Source organism: Sinocyclocheilus rhinocerous, unplaced genomic scaffold, assembly GCF_001515625.1.
Source record: "Sinocyclocheilus rhinocerous isolate Xijiao unplaced genomic scaffold, SAMN03320098_v1.1 scaffold154, whole genome shotgun sequence".
NCBI lineage: Eukaryota > Metazoa > Chordata > Actinopteri > Cypriniformes > Cyprinidae > Sinocyclocheilus > Sinocyclocheilus rhinocerous.
The window spans coordinates 119136-130741 of NW_015659335.1; the positions used below are offsets into that span (position 1 = coordinate 119136).

An 11606-nucleotide genomic window follows, 5' to 3' on the forward strand; every position below is an offset into this window, starting at 1 on the left:
TTTTTTTTTTTTTTTTTTTTACAAACGTCATATAGTCAGAACACATAACAGAGGAGTACAAAATATAAATGTTTCATTGTGGTTCTTCTTTTCAACTGATCGCAGCTAGTAATGTATAGCTCTACTCAAACAAAAGCTGTGCTCTGGGAAATCAACATGAATGTATGATCTTAGAAATACAGTAGGGTGCAAAGTCTGAGACCACACTGAAAAACTGGGATTTAAAACCCTTGAAATGTTTTAGGATTTTGAAATAAAATTAAATAAAATGAATGAAAAAAAATTTAAAAGCTATGATGCTATGATTCTACATTATTTCTAGGTTACTACTTAAATAAGCAAATTTGTGACACTGATTGTTTGTCTCTTTCTACAGATGGTTCTTTCTTCCACTGAAGCACAAATATGCTCTTTGAATTATGCTGGAGAGCATGTGAACTTGTGGGGTTTATGCAGCTCGAGAACTCCTGTCATTAAAGAATATACAAAGTACTAAGACATTTTTTCAACTTTTGACTTGAACTGTTATTCTAAAGGCTGGAATAAACTACACGACTTTTAAAATCTGAACAGATTTTTTAAACACTGGGCATCATAAACTGAGTGACTCATGACTGAGGACCATACACTATCAGACTAAGGCCACGTTTACACGACAATGATGTAGTCGAAACGGAAAAGGTTTTCCCTTGCCTTTTTAAAAACGTTTCATGTATACATGACAACGTTTTCAAAACGTTTCGCGTTTACACATATCCGTGAAATCGGCCAAAAACGCTGTATTACGTATGCCAGGCCAGTAGTTGGCGCTGTCACCTTGTTAGTAAACAGTACCTGTAGGGAAGTGACGATTATATGTTGTATATGATGCGTCTCCGCTGTTGGTTGTAATATTGGTGAAGTAAATCCACACTTTGCTGAAGAAGCGTTAGCAAACTCTTGAGCAGCAACAACAGTACCATGTACTCCGCCATTGTTGTGTATGTTTGTTCGTGCTTGCCTTTAAAATCGACACGTACTGCGCATGTCTACATACCTAACACGTACTACGCACGCGCATGACGTCACCGTTTTCAAAGATTCCCGTTTTGGGTGTTTACACGGAAACAATAACGGTGGCATTTCAAAAACTTGCACTTTGAAACCTGTTTTCAAAAATATGCGTTTTCAGTCCTCAAAACGCCGTTGCCATGTAAACGAACAGGCAAAACGCATAAAAAGTTTCCCGTTTTTGGCAGAAAACGTTGTGTAAACGGCCACTAAAGTCGTTCCGATCACAACAAACTCGCACAGAAACGTGCGCCTTGACAAATGAAAACAACGTGTTCCTAAATTGGCTGAAAATATCAAACATGTTTGACTGGCTCTGACTTTCGGCAACTAGCATCAATTTCTGCTTTACTGTAAATCGGAGGAAAATTGGGGCAAAAAACGTGTAGTGTATTCCAGGCTTAAAAAATAAAAATAAATAGCTTTTTCTCTATGGTATCAGATGTTTGGTCTTCACTGTAGTTCATCGTTGGTTCTTTGTAACACCTTAATATCGGGAATCTTTGAAAGATCTTTTGTCTCATCAATAATAATATAAGGTTCTATATAAGGGTCTAAAAAACTGTAGAAGGAACTTGAGCTGGATTAATGATTTTTAAGGTTAAAATGAAAGATCTTGATGTTACATTACAGGTTCTTCAGATTTTCACAGCAATAACCATTCTGAGTTCCCCAAAGAACATTTCAGTGAATAGTTCCTAATAGAACCTTTTTTTTTTCTCTCGGTGTGAAGAACTTTCCAATAATCTGAAGAACATGCCAACAAGAAACAGCTGTTCTATGGTTCTTCAAGGATCCATATGAAAGTAAAGAACCTTTATTTTTAAGAATGAAAAAAGTTCTATGTGGAACTCAAAATGGTTCTCCTATGGTTGTACAGAGCTCGTCTGCAATTACAGACAAACAAATATATAGTTTAGTCATGAAACTCTAGATGGCGCAGGCTGATGGGTTGTTAACGTAACTGATGATATTCAGAGAGTCAAACGACTTGGCACAAGCTGATTGGTTCATGCTGCATATGCAGCCAATGAGCTTACTGCCTTACATTTATATGGCTGGCTATATTTATATATTAGTTCAGAGTTTCTTTGAAACCCTCCACCTTCCCCAGCTCCACCTGTATAGATCTGCTACGGCTTATTGTATATGCTAATTGTGCAGCAGCAGAATGTCTTAAATACTCACGGCACCGTATCGCCGTATGCATTGGCAGTAGCAAGTTCCTGTACTTGCTTGCAGCAGCAGAAATAATCAGCAACTACAACAATAACCAACAGCAGCAGCAATTCAGCAGCAGCAGCGTAGCAGATCTATTCCGCCAAGACCAAATACATTAACATTGTCATATCCATCACCATGCTAAAATCTTCAGAGAGTTGTCATGATTAAAATAGAGATTTTGGTCTAAGTCTTCTACTTAGCAGATTTTTCTGCTGAGAAAAAGCCCCTAAAATGTATTTCCTCTACAGTTTCTGAAGAGATCTCAAACAGTGCTCAGATTTTCCAAGATGCGAAAGATGCAAAAGTCTACAATAAAAACTCAGAAGGTTTGATTTTTATAGCTACGTACTTTTACTGGATGTAAAAAATTGTCTAATTTTTATGTCTCGTGAATAATTATAAGAAGCAACATCTAATGCAAAGTTGATACTTAAATGAGACATATCTGAGAACTTAATTAACAAGCGACCTCCGAGCAATGAAGTCATCCTCACACTCACTCACCTGGAGTTTGTCATGTCCGTCTGTCCTCCTTGACTTTTTTCCAGGCCCAATTTGGTGAAGATCCCAACCAGCACCATGATGGCCACCACTCCACATATTATGTACACAATCATGTGAGTGCGGTCTCGATCCGGTTCCTCCTGGACGTCGGTCGCCGGAGCCGCCGGCTTGCCTGTGTTAGCCCACACCGGCGTGTCGTAATTGGAACAAGATGTCTGGTCCAGGCTGTGAACCTTGAACTGGCAGCAAAATCGATAGTAGCAGGAGCCACAGCAGAACAGGTATATTCCTGCATTACAGTTAAACGGAGGATCCCATTGGCCCATTACATCGTAGTAACCCCAACAGCGGCTCCCAGCTGACGGGATTTCGTCTGCATCTGACCCCGGGGTCGCAAGAGTGACCTCCGGGGCACCAGACGGAGCAGCCGTCCGATTGGTGGCTTGCACACCTGTGCTGGCAGTGTTGGATTTTTGACCTTGAGAAACGTAGCTCAAAAGTAAAATGGCAGTAAACACATTCAAAAACAGGTGTGAGGCAGCCATGATCCTCTTTAAGTAATCCCACAATGCGTATCCCAGAATGCAACAGCACCACTGGGAAAAATTTAACCAGTGGAGTTTAGTTAATGTGAACCAAGAAAGCAAGTTTGCTGAGCAAAGTGATCTGTCTCCAAGTTTAGAGCAGGTTTAATGCTGACTCGTTGTCCGGCTCCTAAAAGAATGGCAAGCTGATACAGGGAAAGCAGCCCTCATCAGGGAATGAGACGGAGAGCTTTCCACGCCACTTCAGCACACAACGTGCTCGCCGTTCTCATCACTACAGGGAGAGAGTGAGAGCGAGCAAGATTCCTCCCCTTTGGAAAAACGCCAGATTCAAGGATCTCACCATGTGACAAACTGTTTCGTGGCCCGAGAAAAAAACAACACTTGGTAGAATTCCAATTCAGAAGCCTGAAGAAATGACACTGTTGGAATCAAGCCTTATCCGTGATCTTTGTCCCACCAAACAATGCGTGATGTCGGCGAGGAAGAGATGCCTCACGCTAGAGTTTGGAGGGATTCCACAAGTCATTCTCAGTGTTTTACACCGCTCTGTTCTCTCGAAGGAATATCTGTTGTTCTTTAGTCCTCCTAATGCTTTTGTTCTCACAATCAAGGTGTCTTCCTTCTGCTCAGTTCTGTTCCCTGTGACAAAACACCAAAACATATTGTCATACACTCCCATTTTCAGTTGAATAAAAGATTATGATTAAAGCTTTCTGCTAAGATGTTCATGTAACAGTTATTGATTGAGTTATTGAAGTTCTAAAAGTATAGTATATACATATAAATGTACAAGTCTGAATATATAAATATAAACTATAACGATATATACCGGTAGTTTATATATCATTTTTGGGTCAAAATATATTCGACGCATTGTCACCCAAATATTTTTACTGATAGTTATGAATACATAAATGTTAATAGGAATATATAGTTCTAATTCTAAATATATAGTTACAAATCTGAATATATTAATTTAAATTTAAATATTACACATAAATATAAATTATATATATAATGATCAATTGTAATTATAATACAGTTAAATAAAATATATAAAATATGATTATGGCATTTATTAATAATTTCATTATTTTTACATAATTGTTTGTAATATACATAACATGGACACTTTTAAAATAAAATGTTTTGTCATAAATACAATGTGTTGGACCCTTCAGAGCTGCATGTGCTAATCCGAACACGATCTAGACCAGAATGAGCAAATTTGCAGATTGTTTTTTTACTCGATTGCTCTTAATTGGAAGCCAAAACACAACTCTTCTTTTCAAATCTTTCAAACTAACAGGACTGATCTGATCTGCTAAACTCTATTCTGCGTGTGAACATGCAGCTGTATCTCAGATTGGGCACTTTTGATCAGATATTCCCTCTGGTTCACACACGCTCTCTGCTTCTCTCTCGCTCATAAACATCGCTCGCAATCCCCACAGGAAGGAAAAATCACAAATGAGCTCCATTCTTTCTTCTAGACCACAGTCTCCATTTAAATGGGTGCTTCTCCTGAGGAGAGTTTCAACAGAGATCACAACATTGCCTCAAACTGTCCTCTGTTTTTCACCAATACACCAAAGTCTGCAATTTTAGTATGAACTCAAACTCATTCTAATCAAAACCAAAATGATACTCTATCCACAATATTAGTTTAACTTTCTGTTTGTTTCTCCAAAGACATTTCAGGAGAAACATCTGAGACAACGTTGCTACTCCTACAAACATGAGTGTGAAGTCTCCTGAGCAATAAAAGAGCAACCTCTGAGCAACATCAACACGTTTTCCTCTGGGTCTGGCTTCTTTGGGGCCTCTTCTTCTCAGTTCTATCATTTTGCTGCAGTTTCAACTCTTTCCTTTGCTGTTCCTCTAAATCTACCACACACTCACACACACAAAGAAAGAAAGAAAGAGGGTCTCAGCATTACAGCCCCTCAGTTTTTTCACACTCAAAAACGCAAAATGCTCACACACACACATAAAAAGACAACAGCACACCTAATCCAGCTCCTAAAGCACCTATCTACGCTTCCTCTCTGTGTCTGTCGCTCTCCATGTGGATGCTCGGTGCAGATGCACACGTCTCAGAATGCAACAGATCAGCTTCCTACAACGGAGGAAATGCTTCTGAAGCGTAGAATCTGAATCCATCGGCTTACCCATATGCTGTTTATGAAAACAGGCATACTGTATATTGATATATGTATAGGATTGTTATATATATATCTCTATATGTATGTGTTTTCACTGGAGGCTCTGAAGAAGTTCTCCTCAGAAAAAGCAAAAGAAAAAGTGACAGTGGATGACAGATGAGTGAGGAAGACCAACAGATGGCAGGTAATATTTATTCTCCTCAGTTTATTCGTCCCAGTGCATTCCCGTTTCTCCGTTCCCAGCCAGATTCCGTGTTCCAGGGATGGTGTGTTCCTGTGTGGAGTCAGGAACGAATGATAGTGGCTCGCGCTCCCTCTCTCTCTCTCTCTCTCTCTCCCTCCCTCTCTCTCTCTCTCTCTCTCACTCTCTCTCTCTCTCACTCAGTTTGTCTTGTGAGCGAATGAGCGTATCTCGTTTGCTGACTATCCCCGCCCCCCTTTTTCTCTCTGTCATTGACACCTTCTCCCTCCTTTGTCCCATGTTTTGTTCTCACTGTTCAAAAATATTCCTGTCGTTTCCCTGTTTCTGTCTCTGCCTCCTCTTTGCCATATGTTTACCTGCTCTCACTGTCTCCACAACCTGCTATCCATTTTTTTGTGTGTGTCAATTATCTATTGCGTTTTTCTCTTTCTATCTCTGAAAACAAAATCTTATGGTTCAACAGATGACTGCAGCAGTGTTTACTGAGACAGCAGGTCACAGATCTCTGTGTGTGTGTGTGTGTGTGTGTGTGTCGCGTGTACAGCGCTCTTTTGGGGTTTGGCTGAGAAGATGGGCAGAAAGCAGCAGGGGATTAACAGAACGGAGGGATCATGGAGAGGAAGGCACAACGGAAGAGTGGATCCAGAAATATGGACTAAGGAGAGAGTGAATTTTAGGGTTTAAAGGAACGATGGATCTTATCATGGAAAAGCAAAAATATTTGAGTGAATCTCCAAGTATAGAATATTTGTAGAATGTAGAATATTGTAAAAAATGTTACACCCCAAAGGAACCAAATTAATTAATTAATTAAACAGAAAATATAACTGTAGACATTTTTACTCAAAACAATATAGAGTATATATTTATTAGTACAGGTATGTGTGTTAAATTCAAACTTATGACTAGTTGCTGTAGTCTGTGAAAAATCCAAGAATTTATTAGTTTTTTACACAATATATTTTTATTTATTTTTATTAGAAAATAAAGCCCTTTTTGAGTACCATAATAGATGACATATAATATATTTTTTGCATTGTGATAATTTTTTTATGACAACTAACGTCTCTAGGTTACGTATGTAACCATGGTTCCCCGAGGGAATGAGACGCTGCGTCGAGATTCGCTTTGGGAACGCCCCTGCGCGACCGCGTTCTGAAGCACGTGTCAAATCAGCCCAATGGAGGGGAACGACCGACCTGACTGCTGTAGCACCCTCACTCGAGGGGGCAGCTGGGAATTTGGCTCGTTGGAGCTCACTGAGCCCTGAAGCACCGAGCGTGGCAGGGGTATCAGTGAATCTCCGTGAGGGCACTGAGGAGGATCGGGCACCGTATACTGAGGTGTTATCCTTTCCTCCCCAGGTGGGGCTGCCCTCAGGGGCCTGACGATGTTGGCGTCAGGACCGCTTAGTCGAGGTCCTCTTCGACAAAATAACGGTCCGCAGGTCCGTCTTCAGTCTAGAAGACCCCGACTGAGAGCGTCGCCCCGACCCCCGTTCTTTTTGCGGAGGGGTACGGGTTGCAACGCTCTGTTTTTGTGACTGGCGATATGAGGAGCCTGACGGCTGGGGCTGCTCCCGCTCAGCAGCCCCAGCCGCGGATCTAGCGGGTGAGGACCGAGAAAAGGACGAGCCCGTCTCGGATCCCTCCGCTAAATCCACTTGCAATCCCCATGACAATAGTCTGTGCTGTGCCTCGGCAACAGCGGGACCGCTGCCAGCGGGATCGCGCGCCTGGCCGCTCTCATCAAACACGGCCAGGCGAGAGCGGAGCGTGCGCAGCGAGAGCGGAGTGTGCGCAGCGAGAGCAGCTCGCAGTCATGACAATCAGCTCCCTCGAGAGCTGACCGTGCATGCTTCGCTCCCAAACAAACGACACACAAATCGTGTGTATCCCCCGCCGCCAGATATCGTGGGCAGGGAGCGCCCATGATGTATCGCTGCTCCATTGGGCTGATTTGACACGTGCTTCAGAACGCGGTCACGCAGGGGCGTTCCCAAAGCGAATCTCGACGCAGCTCGAGTTCCTGAAGGGGAAATGCATTTCTTCCAATATTCAGTAAAATGCATAATACAATAACGAAAATTATCTTGTACATCACTTGTTTTTAAATGTATTTATCAGATTTTTCTACTAGGAATAATGCACAGATAACAGACCCATTTGCTATGAATTCATTTTGACATTTGCATCACTTAATCAGCTGTCTTTTCTGATGTAGTAAACTTGCTCAGTAGCTGAACAGTTCAACACTGCACTTGTGTGAAACGTGCTACAAGCATCGGAATATCATTTTACAAAAATTTACCCAACAAAGTTTTTTCATTACACTAGGCTGTTTATTAACCCATAAAATTGCAAAACGATGATATTGCTTATAGCACCTCTTGTGGGCGTGTAACCTGAAAATTGCAGCAAAATTTACAGAGGGCAACATATTTCTGGATTCACTAAAGTAGTCAAGTATTTCAATGAGAATGAGTTGCTACTGACATTTGGGGAGGTGGGGTTTAAATGTACTTAACGGTCATGAAAATATTGTCACAATGCAACAATTCGCAAAGGTCATAACACTTTCCCAACAGCTTTCGTGAGATTCACCCACTGAGATTTAGATAAAAAGCAGCAGAGACAAGAAAATAAATGAGGTCAAGTAAAGAACAACAAGAACAGAGGAGAAAGAGAGAATCATTTACATATATGATAATGCTTTCGTTGAGTGTTTTGTTGCCGGTGGCTCTGTGAGCTGATTGCTGTTAATTATTTCAGACTCATTTAAATGGGCCGATCTACAGCACTGATGTTTCAGAAAACAGGCCACAGCCGATGCCAGAAGGGATTCTGAAGCTGGGGGAAACTTAGCGTTTCTCTGGCCACAGGGAATCATCTCACACAATTCACTGTCTACTGCTTTTGATCACTTACATATCAACATTTAGGTTGTCACTTTTACAGTGTATTCAAGGTGTTCTCTGCGAACTGAACCCATGACCTTGGTCATTTCACCATTCGATTCCCATGCGTTTTTCTATTCTCTTCTTGCATCTTTGTACTCATAATCAGTCTCTGGGTCTTCTCTCTGGATCTGTGTTTTTGAATTATTGAGCTGGCGCAGCAGCAGCTCTCAGCACCACAGGGAAGGAACGGATGAGTCCAGAGGTCTTGTGGGAGAAATAAGGGGCAAGGAGAGTTCGGGCCAGAGGAAACTTATCTTTAATCATTTCAGATACTCTCTCTCTCTCTCTCTCTCTCTCTCTCTCTCTCTCCGGCCTGATCATGCCATTTCTCTTCTAAATGGAGGCAACTGGCCTTGAATAATCCCATGTACTCATTTGCTTTGTGTTTATCTGTCTGTTCGGTTCATCTCATTCAGGATCTGAATTCTGTAGGTCCATGCAAGAGGTTTTACCGGCATTTAGCATAAAAGTCTTTATGACTTTATGACGACTTGGGTTGAGGTCGTAACTAGGGTTGAGGTCACTGGAAGAAAAACAACAGCAGCAACATGGCTTAAAGAAAAGTTTGGACACAATAAATGGAGCAACATTTGTCGTTGAACAAACAGTTTGCAACACTAATTTCTTCCCGACATCCATTTTCAAATAAACAAATTCGCGTCATTCCCGTTCCAATTCTCGCGTGTGTTTTCGTGACAGCATTTTCGACTTAGCATAAGGCTAAGTTCACACTACACGGCTTTAATCGTCGGCAGATCGCTGTGCTGTTCAGACTACATGACTTGATTGTCTGTCTTTAAGTCGTGGTGTTCACGCTACGTGACTCTATTGGCGCTTTTCCACTGCATGGTACGGCACGGTACGGTTCACTTTCCAACGACTCTACAAACCACGTTTTGTCACGAAAACACGCGCGAGAATTGGAACGGGAATGACGCGAAATAACACATGAAACAGGAGTTGTTTATTTGAAAATGGATGTTGGGAAGAAATTAGTGCTGCAAACTGTTTGCTGTTGTTTTTCTTCCAGTGACCTCAACCCATGCCTTGCTCTCTCATTGGCTGTAGCTCTTCACGACACCTGACACCACGTGATGTCGACCGGTCCAGATATTTGGCATGCTAGATATTTGTTTGCCGTCAGCGAGGTGTCGGCGACGGGTCAGCGAGCCTCTTTGATGCGTCGTTGTGTAGTTCACACATAAAGATTGCCGAGCGCCGATCACCCCAGCTGATTTTCCCCGATCACAGCCCGACCTGTTGTTGAGCTCGTTAACTTGCAAACTGGGCTTAAATCGGGCTTAAAAACCTGTAGTGTGAACTAGGCATTAGCCATGTTAGAACCCAATAATCAAGACAAACAACGTCAGACAGGCAAATCACGTGGTCTCGCGAATCCTGTCGCTTCGCTTCTGAAATGCTCCTGGTGTGAGTTGGCACCGTGTGGAGGATGGAACAAAACCTTGCCGGAGCCGTAACGCACCGCAGACGCGTGCAATGTAAATAAGGGTCACAAAACAATGTTCCTCCGCAAGTAACTTGTAAATTTATGCTTCAACCACTAGAGGGCTTAGTGTAAACTTTTTTTCTTTCAGAAAACATACAATGCCATTGAACATCGAAGAAAGCCAACAGAAGTGGCGGATACATATAACAGATCTTACTAAAAATCACTGTAATGTACAGCTGTTAATGACTTGAAATCAGTGGCGGAGCATCTGTATATGCAGGGTATGCAGGTGCATATGGGCCCGGGCAGTTTGGGGGCCCGCCGAGCTAGGGGGAACTTTTAATTGAAACGAGGGAACGAATAGAGCCCTGCATGGGCGTGGCCCTGGTCGAACAGCTTATGAGAATTCTCGGCCCGAGTCCGACTGGATCCCGTGTCTTTTTTCTCTCTCTCTCTTCCCCATTACACAGCTATTAAAATAGTTCAGTTTTGGTTTTTAATGGCAAAGTGGTCATATTTCTTTTTGTTTCTTTATTAAGTTAATTTAGAAATATGTTTGGAACATTTTATGTTTGTTAAATTCAAGTTTTTGTTTTTTAAAGGATTTTTAAAGGAACAGCGGCAGACAGTGAGTTGAGCATTATGTTTGATCAATTTAGCCTTCTCAAACCAACACGACTTGACTAAAATAAACAGATATAAAACACTTCATGCATTTCACAGTGTTAATTTAAACAATTAACCAAGATAAATGAGCGCTGTTAGGTGCATATCCAATCGTTTGTGCGGAGAGTGCAAGCTAAAGCGCGCTTTGCAGGACATGGAGGCGCCAGAGTGATTACTTGCATTTTTTTAATAACAGTGGAAGCTTAAAAATACGCCGTCATTTTTGCTCATAAAGGTAAGAGTATACATCATTCGGAACTGCAAATGGTCTACTTGTATTTGTGTGCACTCACAATATCAACAAAACCTTGTGCTTTTGTAAAATAAGGAAAACAAACAGGATGCGCTTTCTGTCGTCTTGGTCTTGAGCAGGAGCGCTTCCCCGACATGATAAATATATTCTTAGAATGTTTTAATTACTACCGGTATTTTTTTTAAATAATTCAAATCGAAAACAAAAACTCTTTCATTATGTAACCCGTAAAGATGCATTTCTCTCTAAAGGCACGTCCAATGAAAAGATGGCGAGTCAGGTTCATCAAATTCATTTTTGCAACATTGACTCAGAAAACATTAGTTTATTAACAAATAATTCAAATATCCCTTCACTATTTTTTACTTTTTTTGTTCGTTTTTTATTTTTTATTTTTTATTTTTTTGGGCTGCTGTGCCAAAATTGTGTTTGCATTCAGTAGCCTATACTTGTGCCACATTTAAAAATATCTAAATAAATAAGATTAACGTCATAATATTTTAAGAATAAAGTCAAAATTACAATAATAAAAGCATGTTATATTGCGTGAAGTTAATGTGAAAATTCCACCTATAGGCCTACTCC

At 41.2% G+C, this 11606-nt stretch overlaps 1 protein-coding gene and 1 long non-coding RNA gene across 5 annotated transcripts in view; one reads left to right on the plus strand and one right to left on the minus strand.

Annotated features, from left to right (window-relative positions):
- The window catches only part of LOC107723604 (protein shisa-9-like), a 79088-nt gene extending 73305 nt beyond the window's left edge, over positions 1-5783 (minus strand). For all 4 annotated transcript variants that reach the window (XR_001637936.1, XR_001637935.1, XR_001637934.1 and 1 more), the window contains exons 1-2: positions 5498-5783; positions 2779-3965 (exon numbers count right to left, since the gene is read on the minus strand). Coding sequence is in view for 1 of the 4 variants with exons in the window: in XM_016532313.1 (XP_016387799.1) it covers positions 2779-3323 (545 nt within the window). In the remaining 3 variants the exon portion in view is untranslated. The remainder of the gene's footprint in view (positions 1-2778; positions 3966-5497) is intronic.
- Positions 5784-8651: 2868 nt separating this feature from the next.
- The window catches only part of LOC107723595 (uncharacterized), a 14829-nt gene continuing 11874 nt past the window's right edge, over positions 8652-11606 (plus strand). The window contains exon 1 of the long non-coding RNA XR_001637931.1: positions 8652-8662. This is a non-coding gene — a long non-coding RNA (uncharacterized LOC107723595). The remainder of the gene's footprint in view (positions 8663-11606) is intronic.